Here is a 22,474-nt window from a genome sequence, read left to right as displayed (position 1 = left end):
GATCAAACTAATTTTTTTTACAACATTAAATATTCCTCAAATTACTGCTGTTGCCACATAATGAGATCTGCCCTCACCTCCATCTCCTGATTTCCCTTATGGCCAGTCCAGGCCTGTTGATTTTCTTGCTCTCAGTCTAAAATTTCCTTCTTATTAATTTGCACCTACATTTGCAGTTTAGTTAGAGTTAATGTTCTGGAGCATTCCCTCGAGCATCTTGAACACTTCTATAAAATCACCTGCCTCCTAGCCAGGCTGAAAAGCTGCATTTTCTGAAGTTTTTCCTTAGAATTGAATATAGAAAAATGAAACTTTACAGCACGAAAGGAGGCCATTCAGCCCATCATGTCTATGCTGGCTGTAAAAGAGCTATCCATGTTAATTCCACTTTCCAGCTCTTGGTCCATTGCCCTGTAGGTTACCAACTCCAAGTGCATTTCCGTGTATTTTTAAATGCAGTGAAGGCTCCTGCCTCTGCCACCCTTTCAGACAATGAGTACCTGACCCCCATCACCCTCTGGCTGAAAACATTTCTTCTCAACTCCCATCTAATCCCTCTATCAATTATTTTAAATCTATGCCCCCTAGTTATTGTCCTCTCTGCTAAAGGAAATAGGTCCTTCTTATCCACTGTATCGAGGCCCCTCATAATTTTGTACACCTCAATTATATCCCTCCTCAGCCTCTTCTGTTCCAAAGAAAACCATACCAGTTTATCTAATCTTTCCACAGAGCCAAAACGCTCAATTCCTGGTTACAGAATCTGTACCTTAAACAGTGTGGAAAGTTTCTGTCCTTCCCATAATGTGGTGGCCAGAACTGTACGCAGTACACACTAGCTGTGCTCTAACTAGTGTTTTATACAATTTTATATATATTCTTGAACAGGAAAAATATTGCAGGGCTCTGGGGGGACAGAGAAGTTGGGGATCGGGACTAACTGGATAATTTAATAAAGAAGCTCTGCATAGGTGCAATGGGAACTTAGGAACATAGGACTTAGGAGCAGGAGTTGACCATTCAGCCCTTCGGTCCTGCTCCACCATTCAATGAGATCATGGGTGGAATTTTCCATTCCAGCCCCCGCAGCGTGTTTAGTGGCAGGTGAGGGGGGTGGGAGCGCGGAGAATGTGGTGGAAGCTTAAAAATTAGTTTCCCGCTGGCGTAAAATGACGGCAGGAACTTGTGCTCCAGTCTGCCATGGCGGGTCTCCATACACGCTAGAGGCCATCGTGAAACCGGTTTGCATCCTGTTACCGGGGTGCAGATGAAGGCTCAACCAGAAACATTCCCTCCTGCCTGATTGTTCATGCCATCAGCGGGATATAACACCGGTCCAGATCACATCTGGACCAATGTCGTGTGGAGATGTCAGGACTTGCCTGAAGAAGGCCTGGGGCAGCCTGGGATGGAAGATGGAGACCTCCAGCAACCTGACCCAGGAACAGCATGTGCAGCAGTGGGTGGGTGGAGCATCAACCACGTGGACCTTCAAGCAGCAGCTTCTCCGAGGTGGTGGATCTTCAAGCTACAGGTACTGTTGGGCAATGATGCTCTGTGCTGGGAGGGTGGATTAGATGGGAAGGACAGTAATGAAGTGGTGGGGGTGGTTGTGGAGGCCTAGATGGAGGTTGGGGGTGGCAGGGGAAAGAGAGAGATGCTGCTGGAGCCGTTGAATGGGTGACATTTTATACAGTGGGAGGGTAGGAGGGGCAGCATTGAAATGGGGGTGGGGGAAGAAGTGTGCAGGTGTGAACAGACATGGTGGGGAAGAGGGGAAAGGTGTTCATAGGGAGGGGTCTCTGGTGTCGAAAGGTGTATCCTAGGGGGGGAAGCTCAAGGAATCAGTGGCAGGAAGGGATAGTGAGGGTTAAAGGGGGCAGTGGGAGGTGGTAGGATGGGAGTGTAAGTGTCCTGCGATGTTGGGTGAAGGGCCACTGAGGGTTATTGGAGGAGAGAATGAGAAGCGAATTCTGGGGGTTGGCAGAATGAGTGGGGGGGGGGGGCGTATCAACTGTGACAGGGGTGGGCTCCTCGGGAAGGTAGAGGACTTTAACATTGACCTGAACAGGACAGAGGATGGGGTAGAAGGGGAGGTTAAAGTGATTGCTTGGTGGGATGGGTAGGGGGCCAATAATTATGGGGGGGAGGGTGTGGGTGACGGGGGGAGGGGTAAAGGTATTAGACTCCACCTCAAAGGTGATTATGATCATGGCTGCAAGCAACTATGCAGGGCCTCGTGATGGAGATCTTGAGATGCTGCATGGGAGTTGGGTCATCAGGGATGGGGGATGGGTGGAGATGCAGGTCAGCTCAACTGGACAAGGGAACCCCAGCATGTAGTACTGACAATGCTTGGTACCTGGGACCACATGAGAGTGTGAAGGGCCATGGTTCAGTGTGTGTGGGAGACCCTGCACATGGCTCACAAGGGCTCAGGCAAAGGTATCCCTGCACATGTATGTTTCTGGAGTATCCCCTGGAAGATGATGGAGGTCGGGGAGGTGGGAAGTGTTACACGCACACAGGCTTAAGGACTTCATCACAAATAAACCACCTCAGACCTAAAGTGTAAACGGACAATACTTACAAAAGCGGCGTAAAATTAACAATCATTGTGCACCTGTGAAATCAAAACTTCTTAATTTTTCATTCCCGTTACAGAGGCACCTCATCTGACTTGAACGTCACAGATGCCTCTGCCCAGCAATCCTCTGAGTGCCAGTCAGCTTGGCTGACCCTGCCTCCTCCTGCTGGGGTCACGTGCCTGTGCAGTGACAGCCAGAATGTGAGACCCTTCCCGAACTACATCTAGCACCCACCGAGGTGTGTGCCTCTGCACTGGTGGAGGGTGCAGGTGACTGCTGTGATGCCTCTACAGGTGCACTTGCTTCTTCCTCCCCTATGTCCTCAGTCCTCTGTGGACTTGTGTGGCTGCTGGACAGGGCTATGTCCTCTTCTGGCCTTCCTGCTGGCACGTGTAAGTGAGAGAGGAGAGAGCGAGTGACCTCATGAGCTGCCTCCAACATGGAGGAACGTGTGATCCTGAGGTTTTAATGTGACACACATGGATCTCTACTGGATAGAGGCCGCCCGCTGACTGCTCCATCTCCGCAGACCGGGTCATGTTTCTCCCCTGCCAGCTGGGCTGCAGGCTCCTCAAAGTCAGTCAGACAGATCCCCCTCCCATCTTCTCTCTCCCTCTCCTATTATACCATAATTTTACCTGAGCAAAGAGAGACATGGTTGGAAGCTATTGGGTTTGAGGTATCTTTCTCATGCTCCCACTCTTACAAATAACTCACTGGATTGTGTGCCATGTGATTGATGCACCGCAGTTGTCCACAAGGGTTCTGGGGCAGCACCCTCCAGAGCAGTGAGAGGGTGGATAGAAGGATAAGGCATGTGATTAGCAGTACTTACTGGTGCCATCAACACCTGAGACCATTCCCCATCACCTCTCCACCACCCACCCATCCCCCACCCACACATACCTCACACACACCCCCACCCCCACCTCACCAGACAGCATGTGAGGAGCTCTCTGCATGGCAGTGGGAAGAGTCAGGAACTCACAGTGGCCTCTCCACCTGCAGAGTAAATGGGCTTCAGTGGGGCTATGAGGCATCACCTTATCACTGAGGCCCATGTCCCCTCCACCATTGAGTGAAGCGAGTGTGAGCAGTTGAGGCCTCACTTACCCTGGTGGAGCAGATGGGGTCACTCATCTGTTTCCTGCACTCAGCCTCCTCCTCCCATCCTCTGGGTAGAGGACACACCTCCTGGCCACCACTTCATTCCCAGGGAGGCATCGCTGAGTTTGGGGGCCAGAGCTCCCTGTAGTCTGTGGGCCATTTCCTCTTTGAACGTTGGGTGATTTGCTGTCTGGATGCCTGGATATGATGGCAGGGCGTGTGCCATCCAGCCCACCTCACTTGGCAAAATGTTGGGAAACCATCCCCCCCACTGCATAATGATATGGTGCAAACTCCCACTGGCCTCCGCAGTGTTTCCCCATGACAGGACTTAGTCCCGGAAAATTCTGCCGCATGGCTGATCTGATTGTGGCCTCAGCTCCACTTTTCTGTCTGCACCCTCGGCTCACTTGTGTAACATAAATCTATCTCACTCAGCCTTGAATAAATTTAAAGACGCAGCCTCCACCATTTTCTGGGGAAGAAAATTCCATACTGTAATGACTTTCTGAGAGAAAAAGATTCTCCTCATCTCCGTCTTAAGAGGGAGGCCTCTTATTCCTAAACTATGTTCTAGTTTCCCCCACAAGTGGAAACATCCTCTCAGTATTCACCCTAATCAGATCCCTCAAGATCTTAAATGTTTCAATATATGAGGCTGAATGGTCTCCTTCTCTGCTGATTCTATTCTTTTGCGATGAACTGAGATCTCTAAAAGTAAGTTTCGCATTGGTGGGATTTTGCTGCACTGCTTGCCCTTATGTATCAGCAACTATAACTGGGTGCAATATTCAAGCCTCAGTCTGGCCAGAGCCCTGGTCATGACTTACCTGACTTACTCTCTCTGCTGTTGCAGTTCAACATCCTACTGGGTTGTAATTGGCTGCTGCTCTGCATTGGTTGACCTTGTTGAAGTGTTGCGAGTCCTCAGTTTTCATCCTTAGTTATTTCAACACCATTCCTGAGTCAATACGCTTGCATTAAAAGTTACTGAGATCCATCCCAACTGAGATGAAATTTCCTCTGGCCTCTTGTGCATCCCTGATTTCTGTTGCTCCACCACTGGAGGCTGTGCCTTCAGCTGCTGAGGCCCTAAGCTATGAAATTCCTTCGCTAAATCTCTCCTCCCTTAAGAGACTCCTTAAAACCTATCCCTCAACCGTCCTAATGTCTCCTTATGCGACTCAGTGTCAAATTTTATTTGTTAGTCACTCCTGTGAAGCAGCTGGGGAAGAAGAGCAACCATATAAATACAAGTTGTCCATAGAATGATAGAATGTTTACAGGAGGTTATTCTGCCTTTTGAGGGGCCCCACAGGAGAAATACAGCTAGTCCCACTCTGGTAATTTATACAACCAAGGGCAACCATAGGCTTTCAACAGCAGCATGGATAAAAGTTGAAGGTAAGTAAATTGCTGGGCTAATGGGGAAAGGATGGGGAGGTTGGGACTGGATAAATAGCTCTTGCAGAGAACCAGCATGAGCTCGAAGAGCTAAATGGCCCCTTTTCTGTGCCCGGATCATTCTATGTATTTCCATGTACTCGTTGTCAGGTGTGATATTGATGACTGAGTATGCAGTATCATTTTTTTAGCTCTTTTATATATAAAAAAAAATCAACGATGAATTTTCACGCTGAGTTATTATTCCTTGAAGGATAATGTAAAAACTATGCCCTTGGCAGCGGTGGGATTCGAACCCACGCCATCGAAATGACTGGAGCCTAAATCCAGCGCCTTAGACCACTCGGCCACGCTACCGCAGTGTGAAAGGCGCTTCCCGGCCGGTATTTCCCCGTGTCCGCGCAGCCGCACTGCCTCCCGCCCGGGCTCGGGCTCCCTCAAGCGGTGGGAAAGGGTATTAATCTGCAGCCCGGATCCGAGTCTGGGCCACAACTGCTTCGTCCTCGGGAGGTTAAGGTTCATGTTTCGCTGTCCGGTTGCTTTCGGCCCTGGAAGCGGTTCCGGAACAATCGACCCGCGACCCGGCCTGTCAAAGGGGGAGTTTCTCAGCCACAGGGGGTCGGAGGAGGCGAGTGAATAGAAACGGAGGAGAGAGGGTGAGTGAATAGAGGTGGAGGAGGAGGAGGAGGAGGAGGAGGGGGGGGGGAACCGAGGGAGGGAAGGGGGGTGAACTGAGCAGGGAGGGAGGGTGATAGGGAGGGAGGGGTGGGTGGACCGAGGGAGGGAGGGAGGTGGGGGGGGGTGAACCGGGGTGGGGGGAGGGGGTGGACCGAGGGAGGGAGGGATGGGTGGACCGAGGGAGGAGGGGAGGGGAGGGGTAGGTGAACCGAGGGAGGGAGGGAGGTGGGGGGGGGTGAACCGGGGTGGGGGGAGGGGTGGGTGGACCGAGGGAGGAGGGGAGGTGGACCGAGGGAGGAGGGGAGGGGAGGGGGAGGTGAACCGAGGAGGGATGGTGGTCTGAACTGAGCAGGGAGGGAGGGTGATAGGGAGGGAGGGGAAGTTTAACCGAGGAGGGAGGGGGAGGGGAGTGAACCGAGGGAGGGAGGGACGGGGGGATGAACAGAGGGGGTGAGTGGGGCGCAGTTTGGTGAAGAGGAGGGTGCGCTCTGTGGGGTAGAGGGTGGGGTGAGCGGTGAGTGTATGGGATTAAGGGAGGAGTGTGAGAAGAGAGGGGGGACTGTTGGGAGAGAGGAGGCGGGGTACTGGGGAAAGGTAGGGTGTGGGGTGGAGTGTGGGGAAGAGAGTAGGGGTGATTGTGGGGAAGACAGGTGAGTATGGAGAAGAGAGGGGGCATGGGGGGGGTGGGTGGGGAAGAAATGGGGGGGGAGAGGGGGGGGAAGAGTTTGGCGAAGCGACGGGGGGGGTGGTAGTGTGAGGAGGGGGGAGTGGGGTAAGAGGAGGGGGGAGTGGGGTAAGAGGAGGGGGGAGTGGGGGAAGGGGGGCGGGGGAGTGGGGGAAGGGGGGCGGGGGAGTGGGGGAAGAGGGGCGGGGGAGTGGGGGAAGAAAGGTGGGGCAGTGGGAAAGAGGGGGGGAGTGGGGGGTGGGAAGAGGGGGAGAGTGGGGGGTGGGAAGAGGGGGAGAGTGGGGGGTGGGAAGAGGGGGAGAGTGGGGGGTGGGAAGAGGGGGAGAGTGGGGGGTGGGAAGCGGGGGGGAGTGCGGGGTGGGAAGAGGGGGGGAGTGCGGGGTGGGAAGAGGGGGGGAGTGGGGGGTGGGAAGAGGGGGGGGGAGTGGGGGGTGGGAAGAGGGGGGGGGAGTGGGGGGTGGGAAGAGGGGGGGGAGTGGGGGGTGGGAAGAGGGGGGGGAGTGCGGGGTGGGAAGAGGGGGGGAGTGGGGGGGTGGGGGGAGTGGGGGAGGGAAGAGAGAGGGAAGTCGGAGGGGGGAGTGGGGTGTGGGAAGAGACGGGAGGAAGGGGGGGAGAACAGGGTGGGGGAAGGGGGAGGGGGGGTCGGGTGAGTGGAGGGTCGGGTGGATGGAGGGGGTTGGTGGGGGAAAGTTGATGAAGAGGGGGCGGGGTCAAGGGGGGCCGGTGGGCGAGGAGGACAAAGTGGGGAACGGGGCGGAGGAGCGGCAAAGGCAGGGAGAGGGTGTCGGAGGGGGGAACAAAGGCAGGGGGAGGTGAGCAGTGGGGACAAAGGAACTGGGAGGGCTTCAGAGGGGACAGGCAGGGGAGGAGGGGCAGAGAAGACAAAGGCAAGGAGAGAGGGGCCAGGGGGTGGGACAAAGGCAGGGGGATGGGGGGAGAAGAGGGAAAAAGGTGGTGTGGGCAGAGGGAGGACAACAGGAGTGGGGGCAAGGGCACAGAAACAATGGACCAAATTGCTGCCTCCTGTGCTGTAACATTCTGTAATTCTATGATTATTCCAAAGAGTCGTCTTTGTCTGAATCAGCATATGTGGAAGTGTAATCTGAAGAGAAAATACTTTCCCTTCAATTCTCAGGGCCTCACTTCTTATGATACTGAATGTTGAATGAGTGTAAGGTTCTCATCTCTACCAACCCACCTGAAGGGCTGTTCCAAGTGTCAATCTCTGAGTGAAGTTCTTCTTGACATTTGTCTTGACTATTGAACTTTCATTCACCAGTGTTAGTCTATGGTCCCTTGTCCCAGACGCATCATACCTTATCTCGAGTGCCTCTTTTCTCAGTCCTGGTTAAGATGACAATAATTATGGATAAGGAAGGACACTTAGCCCATGTTAAAGTGACACTGTTGGTAGCACTCTTATCTCCAAGTCAAAAGGTAGGGGATTCAAGATCCTTCAAGGGCTCTAATACTCCAGAGCAGTACTGAGGGAGTACTGCACTATCAGAGGTGTCATCCATCAGATGAGTTATTAAACTAAGGCCCACTCTTGTCCATTCCCCCTCCCCTCCTTGTACCCCTCACCCCCTTTGTCCCCACCTCTGCCCCCTGCCCCACCTATGTCCTGACTCCCCATCTTTGTCCCTCCTGCCCCCCTCCCCTGCCTTTGTTCCCCTCCACACCCTCTCCCCCGCCTTTGTCCCCGCTCCATCCCGCACCTTTGTCCCCTCCTCCGCCCTGCTCCCTCTGACTTTGTACCCCCTCCGCCTCCCCTCCCTTTGTCCCCACTCTGCCCCCACGACCTTGTCCCCCCTCAGGTTCCCACCATTGTCCCCCAAGCCCCCTCCACCTTTGCCCCCCGCCTTATCCCCCTGCTTTAGTGCCACCTCTTTTTATGTCTCTTTTAGTCTAGCTACATTTTCAGATTCTGTGTTTCAGACCATTCTCAGATGAGAACCCTCACTGCTTACATTCTTGACATTCTTATTCTTGCCCTGGCATCGATATAAATTTGCTATCATGCTCAAGATAATAATTGTAAAGCTTTTCTTTAAATTGCTTTAGCTACTGATTCTATTCTGTGTACCACAGGATTCTCTTGAACTTACAGCAGCAGCAAAATGGCTCCCTGATACTATACTTTGGAAATTATCAAACACCAATATTGAACAGTAAGTGATCATAGAAATTAATTAAAATATATACATCTTTAGAAAAGATCTGGCATATATTTATATATAGTGCCTTTGACATCAATAGGTTATTGTCTTACAGCAAAGACATTAAGAGGAGTTCTGATGAAAAGTCACAAATCTGAAACATTAACTCTGTTTCTCCCTCCACAGATGCTACCAGACACGTGAGTATTACCAACATTTTCTGGTTTTTTTAAAGTTATGAGGAGATTTGATAGAAGTGTTGAAAAGTGAAATCTTTTCCACTGGCAGGCAGATCAGTCACCAGAGGATGCAGATTTAAGGTGATTGTTTCTGGCTCATTTGCCAATGTGAAGAAACATTTTTTTACAAAGCGAACTGTTGTCATCTAGAACGTGCTGCCTGAAAGGGTGTTGGAAGCAGATTCAATAATAGCTTTCAAAAAGGAATGGGATATATACTTTGAAAAAACTTTGCTGGGCTATGGGGAAACAGAGGGGAGTGAAACTAGTTTCCGATTTTCATACACATTGGAGAGGACCAGCACAAAGTGTTCCATTTAGCTTCTGATATGCTCCAGTGTTGCTGTGGGAAAAGAGGGAAGCAACTGTTTACAACATGTTAGTGATCCTGGTAGCAGCTGTTCATTCAGCAGCTTTGGATCCTTAATAGCCGAGTGTATGTTGATTTTACTTGTTGATTTTACAACATACACTCGGCTATTAAGTTTTACAAAACATCAGATAGTAAAATATTCAATGTAGCATTTTTGTTTATGCTATTGTCAGGACTAGGAAACTTTAACAATGAATAGTATAGCAATAATTCACATTTAGGACATTTAGGATCTTGTAGCAAAACCATAGCTTGCATTTGTATGGCATCTTTAACATAGTAAATAGATGATGCTTGTAGATTGTTGATTTGAGAAGGTGATGGGGTCCAGAAATACTTGCTCCTCTCTGTTCACATTAGAAGAGTGTTCCTTTGGCTGGGTTAGTTCTTGTGGTTGAAAGGACTAAATATGGTTATAGATTAGAGTAAGGAATGATGTCGCATTTTATACAAACATACGAATTAGGAGCAGGAATAGACCACTTGGCCCCTTGAGCCTGCTCCGCCATTAAATAAGATCATGGCTAATCTGATTGTAACCTCAACTCCACATTCCCACCTACCCCTGATTACCTTTCACCCCCTTGCTTACCAAGAATCTATCTAGCTTTGCCTTAAAAATATTCAAAGACTCCTCTTCTATCTCTTTTTGAGGAGAGGGTTCCAAGGACTCACAAACCTCTGAGAGAAAAAAATTCTCCTCATCGCTGTCTAAATGGGCGACCCCTTATTTTTAAACAGTGAACCCTAGTTCTAGATTCTCCCATAAGAAGAAATGTCCTTTCCACATCCACCCTGTCAAGACCTCTCTGGATCTTATTATGTTTCAATTTTGTGTATTACATCTGTTTTCCAATTTGAGTTGCTAACACCCATAATAGTTAAAGTAAACGACCATCTAGAGAAATAAAAATAGAAAATGCTGTAAATATTCAGCAGTTCAGTCAACATCTATGAAGAGGGAAACAGAGTTAACATTTCATGTTGATGAACTTTTAAAGAATATTGGCTACAGCGCCTAACCAGAGATATGGTAATTTTTATTAACATTACAGGAGCTTGTTTTTGCTTAAGGAGCAGGGAACACTGATTTCTGATAATGTTCTCAGAGTTGCTTCAACTTCCCAATTTGCTCCTGTTGATTTCTGACCATTGTGAGCTGCTTGTTGGAGACTTCCTGGGATCTGTGCAGTCGCTGCTGCCGTGAGTTTTACTACATTCTGTTCTAATAACATTGGAACTGGTTTGTGTGGAGCAAAAACTCTGGCATAGACCAGTTGGGCTGAATCTGTGATGTAATTCTATGCATTCATTTGTTGACAGAAGCAAAATACTGCAGATGCTAGAAATCTGAATGAAAACAGAAAATGCTGGAAATACTCAGCAGGACAGACAGCATCTCTAAAGAAAGAAACAGAATTAATGTTTCATGTTTGATGAAAGGTCACTGAGCTAAAACATTAATTCTGTTTCTCTCTCCAGAGATGCTGTCTGACCTGTTGAGTGTTGCCAGCATTTTCTATTTTTGATGCATTTGTCAAGTTTGGCTTTGGCCACAGTTTGAAATTGGTAGCATTTGAGAGTTACATTTGCTATTGATCTTTTGGTTTATATCTTTAATTTTATTCACAAAGCAAGTCAGTTTAAGCCTTTTTTTATTTTTTGGGGTGGCAGTTTAGCAACATCAACTTTAAGCACATTAATGTTTGACATTTGAAATGTTCACTCCAGGAGGTCACAGATTCTGGCTTGGTGTGTTATCTGAACATTATTTGCAGCTGTGACATTTGAACTGCTTGTCTCGTGCTGTAGCTTTCGCCCTTATGCCGAGACCATTAAGAATAATAAATGCAGCTAAATAAATAGACATTTCCAAACTGTAAATTCACTTCATGGATTAAGAGTTAAGATATAGAGATTGTACAAAGCAAGGACTTTTGGCTTTGAATGTAGTACGATTTAGCCTGACAAAGATTTTACTTTGTGTATAATTCAGAATGGCAGGCAGGGAATGGGGGCAGATTTGTGATTTTTCTTAAGCAAAGGGGTTGAGCACAGAAACAACAGCAATTTGCATTTATGTTGTGCCTTTAATGTAGTAAAACATTCTACCACATTTCTCAGGAACATTATCAAACAAAATTTGACATCAGGCCACACAAGCAGATATTAGGACAGATTGGTCAACGAGGTAGCTTTTCTGGAGAGTCATAAAGAAAGAGATGGAGAGGTTTAAGGAGAGAATTCCAGAGGTTAGGACCTAGGCAGCTGACGGCATAGCTGTCAAAGGTGGGGTGATGGAAATTGGGGATGCACAAGAGGCTAGAATTGGAGCAATGCAGAGATCGCAAAGGCGTGATATATAGAAATATAGAAATGCTTGCATTTGTCTAGTGTTTTTCACAACCTCAGGACTCACTTTATAGCCAATGCAGTCATTGTAGGAAAACAGGGCAGACAATTTGTGCATGGCAAGTTCCCAAAAGAGCAACATACTAATATCAGGATTATCTGTTTTTGTGATATTGATTAAGGGATAAATTGGCCAGAACACTGAGGAGAACTCCCCCCCCCCCACCGGTCTCCTCGGAAATAGTGTAATGGTAAGGATCTGTGATGTACACGAGAGAGCAGTCGGGGCCTGGGTTTAACCCCCCTTCCCCCAAAAGACGAATTACAGCAGTGTTTATATTTCAAAAGCACTTAACTGGTGGTAAAATGCTTTGAGACGTTCTGGGAGATTGTGAAAGGTGGTATACAAATCCAAGTCATTTAACAATAAGGAGCCCTCTTGGCTGTGTCAATAAAACAGTTGTGATAACGTATTTAAACTGCCTTGGTTTCAAGGAAATATATTTGGTCAAGTTTCTATTTGATGAGTTTCACTTATATAATTTGCAAGCACTGTGCAACTTATGTGGTTGTGTGAAGAAAGACGGGGAGGGGGTTGGGAAGTTTGGAAACAACCTGTTAATGACGGGCAAATTCCATTAACTTGCTGCTTACAGTGTATGTGACTCGGGGCAGCAGTAAGCATTGCAGGACCCTCTAGTACAGTTTTTTTTTATTTAAATGCAGCTCAACAACACTTGAGGCTGTTTTTACTCGGTTGTTGCCCCTCCTGTTTAGTGACAGGCTGGCTGTGGGAGGGTTTGAGCTGTTCTCGCAGGAGCTGTGTACGTGCAGTAAAGCCGGCGCGCTGTGGAGTACTCTTACTGGGCGGGTCAGCAGCTCTGTGAGCGGGGAGGGGGCATCTGAATGTCTCTCCCAGGCCTCTCCCCCACCCTTGACATTCAGGTACATGGGATTTCATGAAACTGCTCAGCTTCTTGCCTCCGCTGTCATTTGGTGTTCTCAGATTCCAAGTCTTGCGGTAAGTGGCTGTCACTTTCAGTCTGCTGCCACGTGTCGGCCGCTTTTGTATCAATTTATTGCGGATATTTTGTCGATTGCAACTGCCTTTGGGAGCTTTGTATTCAGTGAGTCGATAATATGGACGCAATCCAGAGTGCAACGCGTAAACAGCTTTGGGTAGTATCTCCATACTATGCAGTGCGAGGGAACAGGACATGCAAATAAAGTAACTTAACAGTTTATTTGCACAGGTCAATAGTGTCACTGAAGCAAAATTTAATTCAAAAAAGGAAGTAGTGAAATATTCCAAAAGCGCAGCAATTTTTGGCTTGGCGTTTAAAGACCAAGACCAAGGCACCAAGTGGTCCCTGTTTTAAAATCAGGAATAGCACTTGTCATTTGTATTTAAGTATGATATGACGAATACTTTTGCAGTTTGTGTTTATGTTGCGTTTCAATATTAGCTGCTAGTTAGGTAGAAGCATTTAGTTTGGAGAAAAGAAGTTGAGTAGCCTTGATCCAACTCCTTCAGGAGCAGGGAGGGTGGGAATGTGGTAAACAGGTTACCTCATTCTAATTGTCAGTATAATACTAGAGGCTGTGCATACAAAACATTGGAGTGAGGGTCGCAAATAGATCTCGCACCATCCAAAGAGCAGTAGTTATCTGGAATACACTCCCATCAGAGTGTTGTTGTTGGTTAACTCCATTGAGAAAGGAGTTGCTGAATACCTGTGAGAAACTTTAGTGTATGAAAAGGTTCACTGGGGTATTTGGAATAGAAATTAGAAGACTAAAAGATGAGGTGAAATTGAGGAAAATAAAATTACATTTAATTATTTTATCTATGTAATTTCAATTATGAAGCGAGTATTCAATGCTGAAGACAACATTAAGTTGCTGTCTGGTTTCTGTCACACTGCCAAATTTCCTCGGAGAATTTTGAAGCTAACGTTATAGCAGCATCTGTTGATGCGTGGGGTTAAAGACTTAATATGAACAAAACCCTAGGGCCTGAATGTATATATCCTCAGGTGCTGAGGGAGATCAGAAAGAAATTGTATACCTGTAGCAGCTTTCATTATCTCAAAGCCCCATAGTAGTTTGCAGCTGATTAGAATGCAGCAATCAGTTTACACACAGCTAGGTCCCACAAACAACTATGCAATAATTAACTAGATAATATGTTGAGGGAAAAATATTGACCAAGCCGTGGGAGAATTCCCCTGCTCCTCTTCAAATAATGCCATGGGATCTTTAACATCCACCTGAGAGGGTACATGGAACCTTCGGTTAAAATCTCATATGAAGAACATTGCCTCTGACAGCGGCACTCTCTCAGTACTGTAGTGTTGGGTTAGATTACATGCTTATGTCGCTGGAGTGGGGCTTGAACACACAACCTCCTGACTGTGGTAAGAGTGCTAGTATAGAAGCATGCCTGATGCTGGCTCCTTTTGGAACAGCAGCACAAAGACAATTTGTGGGAGCACTGTCTACTATCATAAGAGAATAGCTGGCTTCCAGTAATGTTCTAGAGTATAGGAAATGGACAAACATAGTGCCAATATACTTTAAAGGTGGGATAGATATAATGCAGGAAACAGCAGGCCATTTGACTAACATAACTAACAAGTAAAATAATAAATTCTATTTTCAGGAGTAGTTTGGAGAAATAGGTGTCAGCTTTGGCTTAGTGGTAGCACTTTTGCCTGAATCAAAAGATTGAGTTCAAGTCCCACTCCAGAGATTTGAGCACATAATCTATTCTGGCACTTTAGTATTGTCTTTTGGATGAGACGCTAAACTGAGACCCCTCTGTGCCCCTTTAAGTAATGTACGAGACCCCATGATACTATTTAAAAAAAGAGTTGGGGGTTCTTCTGGTGTCCTAAATTCCTGAAACATTTTAACACTGATACATTTGTCTCTGGCTGCAATGTCATTATGCCATAGAAACATAGGAATTGGGTTGGCTGAAAAAAGACCACAGTGCAAGTTACGTCTAATTTGCCTCCTATCATAGTTGGATGATGCAATGAAAACAGCATTGTTGACTCGTAACAGCAAGCAATCCCTCAGTTAAGCTACAGCAGACCCTCTTAAGAATAGAAACTTAAACAGAAGCCCTTTATCAATATTAAAAAAGAAACAGTGTATGTATTTCAAAGTATTAAGCTTTTCAGTTCTCACTATTTGCATTGTTGTGGATGGTTCAGTGGGTAATGATGGATACTGTTATAAGGCTGGATCTTCAAACTTATTGATTGATGTCTAAAAATCATTAGTTGTATACTTCACTTACATTATCCTGTGTAGTATAAGGGTCTGGCACACATTTGGCTAACGTGGGACTGAGTACAATACCACCCACACAGTGATAGAAAAGAACACATAACCCGCACACAGGGTCAGTCCAATATTGGACAGAACCGTGCACGCAAGCAAACATGGAGACAGCCCTTAGCTCGAACTCTTTACTGTATATGTGTACATAGTTCTTGTAGTTAAATACATACAGTTAACCTACTTAAGACTACGAAGACTTCATTTATATCTGCTGAATGGTATCCAACAATGGTAAATCCAGATAATGGATTTTAACAATATGATTGAAGCATAAGTTAACAATATTTGCAGTGACTGAATTCTAAAAGATTTACTGTTCTACGTTTCTTAAGCAATTAATATTGAATTTTTTGAGGTAGGATAGTGAGTATTTTGTTTCCAAGGGGATACATTGGTCAGTGTTTTTTACTCAGAAGCAACTCACCCTATGTTTTGCAAACACCTGGTGTGCCAATCACATGCCTACCAACTTTGCAACAACCAGCAGTAGAGGTTTGAAAGGCAGCGTCAAAGGCCTAGAGGGAAGGGGCATATGACTCACAAACACTAGAGTGACAGCCTAAATCCCTCTGAAGAGCCAGTGTTTGCAGTAATTACAACTTGCAACTTGGCTTTACTTTGTCAGAGTTTCTGGAGAACCGCTTCACAGCATAAGTATCAGCAATTTGTGATAATACAGGTTCTTCCTACCATGTACCATCTTTGCTGTGTTGGAAGTGAAGGCATAAGCCTGTTTGTAGGAAATCCAATACAAGCTCCAAATGTCAAGAAAAAATACACTTATTAAACTGAATAATGTTTGCATTTTGATGTAGTGCATCATTAAACCATGCACAGTTGTCCTTCTAACTTATGATGCTTGCAGTTCCTAGTTACCTTGGAACTGTCTGAAGGAGTTGCACATGGGTCACAAAGTGCTAGGAGAAGATGTAATCAGGCTTGGTTGTGACACTCCACAAAGCAATTGCCTGCCTACACTCTCACAGCCAGGCTTATATGAATAATAGGCACATAGGTGATGTACTGAACAGCGTTGAATGCTTGTGAAACTACTCCAGTGAGTGGCAGTGCCTTCAGTAGGAGAATAATTTTAAAAAAGAGCTTTAGCAATGCCTTTAGAGAAAAAGGTAAGAACATTGTAGTGGGGGTGGCATTGGGGCAGTAGGGTGTGCAGAGAGATGCAAGAATAAAAATATCAAATTGTGTTTTGCTACATTTACTAGAATGGTACCAGGGTTGAAGGACTTCATTTCTATGGAGAGACTAGCAAAGCTAGAATTGTTCTTAGAGCAGAGAAGCTTGAGGGGAATAGTAATGTCAATGTTCAAAATCATCAAGGGTTTTGATAGAGTAGATAATGCAATCCTGTTTCCTGTGGCAGAACGGTCAGTAACCAGATCTAAGGTAATTGGCAAAAAAAAGGGAGTTTTTTTTTACGCATCAAGTCATCATGATCTAGAATACACTGTGTGAGAGGGTGGTGAAAACAGATTCATTTCCCTTTTGAAAATGACTATTGAATGTTGCAGTACAGCTACAAGTGGCCTCTACCTGACAAGGTGGAAAATTGTCCTGTACACGCACAGCAGGGTCTATCCAAACTGGCCAATTACAACCCCATCGGTCTACTCTCTCTCATCAGGAAAGTGATGGAAAGTTTCATTGACAATGTTATCGAGTGACAATTAGGCAGCAATAACCTGTTCGTCAGTGCTTAGCTTGAGTTCTGCCAGGTGCATTTGGCTCTAGATCTAATTATACCTTTGGTCCAAACATGGACCAAAGAGCTGAATTCCAGAGGTGAAGTGAGAATGACCTGCACTTGACATCAAGGCAGCATTTGACCAGGTGTAGCATCAAGGAGCCCTAGCAAAATTGAAGTCAGTAGGAACCAGGGGGGAAACCCTCTACTGAGTGAGTCATACCTAGCACAAAGGAAGATGGTGGTGATTGCTGGAGACCATTCCATTCAACTCGACTCCAGGGCATCACTGCAGGAGTTGCTCAGGTTAGTGTCCTAGCCCAACCATCTTCAGTTGCTTCATCAATTACCTTCCCTCCATCATAAGGGCAGAAGCAGGGATGTTCGCTTATGACTGCACAATGTCCAGTACCATTTGCAACTCCTCAGATACTGAAGCAGTCTATGCCTACATGCACCAAGACCTGGAAAACATTCAGGTTTGGGCTGATAAGTGGCAAGTAAAGTTTGTGCCACACAAGTGCCCAGCAATGATGAAGAAGGAATCTAACCATCTCCCCTTGATGTTCAATAGCATTACCATTGCTGAATCCCCACCATCAATATCCTGGGGTTACCATTGACCAGAAATCTAACTGAACCAGCCATTTAAAACTGTGGCTAAAAAGTAAGTTAGAGGCTGGGAATTCTGTGGTGAGTAACTCACTTCCTGACTCCCCAAAGTCTGTCTACCATCTACAAGGCACAAATCAGGAATATAATGGAATACTCTTCACTTGCCTGGATGAGTGCTGCTCCAAAAAAACACAAGAAACTCAATACCAGGACAAAACTGCCCGTCTGGCACCTCATCCACCATCTTAAACATTCACTCCTTTCAACACAGGTGCACTGTAGCAGCAGTGTGTACCATATAGAAGATGCACTGCAGCAAAATCTGCTGTGCCTCCTTTGACAAAGCACCTTCTAAACCTGTGAACTCTACTACCTAGAAGGACAAGGGTAGCAGATGCATGGGAACACCAGCACCTGCAAGTTCCCCTCCCAGTCACTCATTAACCTGATTTAGAAATGTATCGTTGTTCCTTCACCGTCGCTGGGTCAAAATCCTGGAACTCCCTTCCTAGCAACAGTGTGTGCGCCTGTACCAAATGGACTGCAAAAAGGCAGCTCACTACCACCTTTTCAAGGGCAATTAGGGATGGGCAACAGATGCTGGCCTTGCCAGTGACACTTGCATCTCATGAACGATTTAAAAAAAAATATGCAGCTACCCCTGCTTAAAGAGCATTTTGTTGCATTTTCGTTTTAGCACACGTTGGAAAATAGGGGATTTACCCGAATAGTGCCACCAGCCGTTTTGCTTTAGTGCAATTACTATGCATATGGACATTGTTGGTGACCCTTCACTGTGCATGCACTGATAACCACGTTTGCAACAAAGCACTCTGCAAAGTGCTGGGAGCTGCCTTGGCAAGTACGAGCACTGCACATGGCGCTACCGAAAAGTCGTTTAGTTGAAGATTGTGCAGAAGCAAAGACACTACTAGTTAGAAACATTGTTCTGTGGAAGATTGTGTATTAATGGTGTGTTGTTTATGCTTATTTAACATTTTATTTAACATTCATTGAAAATTGGGCACCTAGCTGTGCTACATAAGCGTTCTGTATTAAATACTTTAAATTAACACACAAAAATAGGTTTTTAATCTAAAAATTACAGATCATTAATGTGACCCACCCTTATTTACATACTTTCTTATGACAATGTGGTTTTTTATTTGGCAAACCATTTCTCAACACACATTTGGAGTGCTAAATGAGGGATATCTGTACTTGGAGAGAGGAAATTTGAAGGGTTTTGGGGAAACAGTGGGTGCAGTGGGCCTAACTGAATAGCTGTCAAAGAACCAATGCAGGAGGATGGGCCAAATGGTGGCCTCTATGGTATGATTCTATGAATTAAATTAAGTTTGAATGTGAAGATTTGAAAGATTTTCATTAATGAGTGTCTTTCATGTAGAATCTGATGTCTGAGAGTTCGATTCCACAGCAGCAAATGCCTTCATTACTGTGCTGTAGGAATGTTGTGGTAAAGCTGTGGAAATCACTTAGTTTGCAGCATTTGAGGAGCAGCTGGCTTACATTATAAAGTATATACGTGTACTCAGTCTCTTGTGCTGCTTGTTAATTTGGTTAGTCTTTTGGTGCACTTGGTAGCACATATATTAAAATTGGAACGATACAGAGAAGATTAGCATGGCCCCTGCACAAGGATGACACGCAAATTCATGAAGCGTTCCATATTAAAAAAAAAAATCACTGCCTGCTGATCATTCCCAGGGCTAGCAGAAATGTTCAGTGTCAAGGTGCTTTGTTGCAAATGTGGTTCTCAGTGCACGCACAGCGCAGAGTCACCAACGATGTCCACATGCATATAATTGAGTACGTGCTTTCTATTTGGGGCACTTCATGTTGCAGCATCACTAGGTTCTTAATGTACTTCATCGATTTATAGTTCCACCTCTTTACCTCCTCAGTCACGTATGTGACAGCTGACTTGTGCCAGCTGTCACCGAACCTCACTGGCCAGTTGACAATTTTTGACTATTCAGCAATCTGGACTGCCCTGCCATCCTAGGAGGAATAGACTGTGTGATAGAGAGCTGCATGAAAGGGGAGGTAAAAATAAAGGAGTAAACGGAGGAGGGGAGTTGTTACATTAACAGATGGATCTGGTATGAATTTAATATGCCTGTGTGGTTGGACTGTGATTTGAAAAAGAGTACGTGTAAATGTTTTGTGACTTCCTTCAAAGAACCAGAAATGAACAGAAAATATATAAATCATGCAAACTATTTTAAAAAAAAAACAAGCACTCACTGAAACCTTTAAGGAAAATTATTACACCTAACATTGGACTTTCTAGTTTCCATATTTTTTTTTACAAGTCCAGGATACAGCAAAATCAACGGAGTCAAAAACAGATGATGCGACAACTTGTTTACTTTTTACAGGTGAACCTACTTTGCAAAGCAAAGCCCTAAGCCTGAGGGTATTAACATTTCAGCATGGCAGAGGACGATCTGATCTTTGACATAGAAGGAGTTGGCATCGGAAATAGAGACTCAAGAGAGGATAGTGATGATGACGAACAGTACCTTATTTGCTCCATTACAGATTATGATGACCTTAATAAACCAAGAAAGATCTGCAACCACAACTTCATGAAGAACAAATTTTGTGAAACCTCCAGCTCCCCTAAAAAACCTTTTAACGTTAAGGTATGACCTGTTGATTCTTCATTTTTGTCTTTTTTCTCCTCAACCTTGACTGGTGCATTACATGCATGATTACTAACAAACATTGTTTGTGATGTTAACCAGTATTTACTGCAGTAAATGAGAGCCTACAAGCATTTGCAAATGCTTATACTACTTGAAACAGCCATGCTTTCATTTATTGTAGCAAATGTGCTTTAGTGATGTAGCATTTGCAATTTTTTATATATAAAACTCCAGACTTCGTTGCATCCACCACACATGATGGTCACTATGTTTCCTTGAGATTGCAAAGGTCAGAGAACATTCATTTTAATGAGCTTTATATCCAGGTTTAGATGCTTACAGCTTAATCTAGCAATAATTGGAGGAGACAGTGGCATAATGGCAATGTCACTGGACTAGCAATCCAGAGGCCTAAACTATTGCTCTGAGGACATAGATTCTAATCCCGCCACAGCAGCTCGTGGAATTTAAATTCAGTAAACAAACCAATAAATATAAACAAAAACAAAAAAAATGCAGGAAAAATTCAGCAGAGCTGACAGCATCTGTGCAGAGAGAGAGAGACAGAGATAACGTTTTGAGTCCATATGACTCTTCTTAAGATCTAAAGGGGGGTAGAGATGTGGTGAAATATATACTGATTAAAGGAGGTGGAACCGGTAAAGCTGGATAAAAGGTGTGGCTATGGGTACCTGCATGGGCTCCAGTTATGCCTGTTTTTATGGGGTATGTGGAACATTCCTTGTTCCAGTCCTACTCAGGCCCCCTCCCACAACTCTTTTTTTGGTACATCGATGACTGTTTCGGTGCTGCTTCATTCTCTCGCCTGGACCTGGAAAAACTTATCAATTTTGCTTCCAATTTTCATCGCTTTCACATGGTCCATCATTGACACTTCCCTTCCCTTCCTTGACCTTTCTGTCTCAATTTCTGGTGATCGACTGTCCACCAATATTCATTACAAGCCCACCAACTCCCACAGCTACCTCGACTACAGCTCCTCACACCCTGACTCCTGAAAGGACTCCATCCCATTCTCTCAGTTTCTTCGCCTCCATCGCATCTGTCCTGATGATGCCACTTTCCAAAACAGTGCTTCTCAATGCCTTCCTTCTTCCTTAACCGAGGTTTCCCATCCACGGTGGTTGACAGGGCCCACAACTGTGTCCAATCCATCTCCCGCACCTCTGTCCTCACACCTTCTTCTCTCTCCCAGAACCATGATAGGGTCCCCTTTGTCCTCACTTTTCACCCCACCAGTCTCCGCATTCAAAGGATCATCCTCCATCATTTCCACCAACTCCAGCATGATGCCACCACCAAATACATCTTCCCTTCACCACCCCATTCCCTCCCGGACACCCTGGCCCACTCCTCCATCACCCTCAACTCCCTCCCATAGCACCTTCCCATGCAATTGCAGAAGGTGCAACACCTGCCCCTTTACTTCCCCCTCCTCCTCACTGTCCAAGGGCCAAAATACTCCTTTCAAGTGAAGCAGCGTTTCACTTGCACTTCCCCCAATTTGGTCTACTGCATTCGCTGCTCCCAATGCGGTCTCCTCTACATTGGAGAGACCAAATGCAGACTGGGTGACCGCTTTGCAAGCATGACCCAGACCTTCCTGTCGCTTGCCATTTCAACACATCATTCTGCTCTCATGCCCACATGTCCATCCTTGGCCTGCTGCAATTTTCCAGTGAAGCTCAACGCAAACTGGAGGAACAGCACCTCATCTTCTGATTAGGCCCTTTTGCAGCCTTCTGGACTGAATATTGAGTTCAACAACTTCAGACTATGAACTGTCTCCTCCATCCCCACCCTCCCTTTTCATCTCCCTTTTTTCCATATTCATTTTTATTTTTTTTAATTTTCATTAATTTTTTTCCCCCACTTATTTTCATTATTATTTTTAAAATTTATTTCCATCCTCATTCATTGTTTTATCCCCAGCTTTTAGCCTATTTTCGATCTTTCTTCCCATCACTGTCCCCTCCCCCCACCCCACCCCCACTAGGGCCGTCTGTCACTTTCCAGTGCGCTTACTGTGGTCTGGCCATTATCACATTTTGCTTTCTTAATGTCACCATTAGCACCTCATTTAGCCAGTACCACTACCATTAACTCTTTGACCTTATGTTTATGACATCTTTGCCATCTCTCCTTTGCCTCCACCTATTGCTGGCCTTCTATCCAACTTCACCAGTTCCACCCCCTTTAATCAGTATATATTTCACCACATCTCTACCTCCCTTTATATCTGAAGAAGAGTCATACAGACTCAACGTTACGTCTGTCTCTCTGTCTCCACAGATGCTGTCAGACCTGCTGAGTTTTTCCAGCATTTTTTGTTTTTGTTTCAGATTTCCAGCATCCGCAGTATTTGCCAATAACTATAAAGCTAGTTTCAGTAATGTGACCAAGATAACCATCATTGATTGTTGCAAAAACCCAGCTGGTTCACTAATGTCTTTTAGGGAAGGAAATCTGCCATCCTCGCTTGGTCTAGCCTACATGTGATCCAGACCCACAGCAAAGTGGTTGATTCT

At 45.7% G+C, this 22,474-nt stretch overlaps 2 protein-coding genes and 2 non-coding genes across 10 annotated transcripts in view; 3 read left to right on the top strand and 1 right to left on the bottom strand.

Annotated features, from left to right (window-relative positions):
- The window catches only part of sdr42e2 (short chain dehydrogenase/reductase family 42E, member 2), a 50,909-nt gene extending 45,641 nt beyond the window's left edge, over positions 1-5,268 (top strand). Inside the window, 3 exon segments of the mRNA XM_041206907.1 lie at positions 1,320-1,534; positions 2,665-2,724; positions 5,250-5,268. Coding sequence (XP_041062841.1) covers positions 1,320-1,534; positions 2,665-2,724; positions 5,250-5,268 — 294 coding nt within the window.
- Positions 5,269-5,374: 106 nt separating this feature from the next.
- Positions 5,375-5,456, bottom strand: trnal-uag. Its single transcript has one exon. It is a non-coding gene; the product is annotated as a tRNA-Leu (tRNA).
- A 95-nt stretch (positions 5,457-5,551) lies between these two features.
- Positions 5,552-22,474, top strand: part of eef2k (eukaryotic elongation factor 2 kinase) — a 63,544-nt gene continuing 46,621 nt past the window's right edge. For 2 of the 7 annotated variants that reach the window (XM_041206262.1, XM_041206259.1), the window contains exons 1-2: positions 12,405-12,530; positions 19,656-19,922. In XM_041206262.1, coding sequence (XP_041062196.1) covers positions 19,710-19,922 — 213 coding nt within the window. In that variant the 5' untranslated portion in view covers positions 12,405-12,530; positions 19,656-19,709. Of the gene's footprint in view, positions 5,756-8,553; positions 8,634-8,807; positions 8,822-12,404; positions 12,607-18,564; positions 18,586-19,655; positions 19,923-22,474 lie in introns of those variants that run through there. The other 5 variants (XM_041206261.1, XM_041206255.1, XM_041206256.1 and 2 more) reach the window with 4 other exon arrangements.
- LOC121288745 lies at positions 18,846-18,949 on the top strand. Its single transcript, XR_005945426.1, has one exon. It is a non-coding gene; the product is annotated as a U6 spliceosomal RNA (small nuclear RNA).

Source organism: Carcharodon carcharias, chromosome 15 (genome assembly GCF_017639515.1).
Source record: "Carcharodon carcharias isolate sCarCar2 chromosome 15, sCarCar2.pri, whole genome shotgun sequence".
Lineage (NCBI taxonomy): Eukaryota > Metazoa > Chordata > Chondrichthyes > Lamniformes > Lamnidae > Carcharodon > Carcharodon carcharias.
The sequence above is the reverse complement of the archived record's forward strand: the minus strand, read 5'-3'. Positions and strand labels throughout refer to the sequence as shown.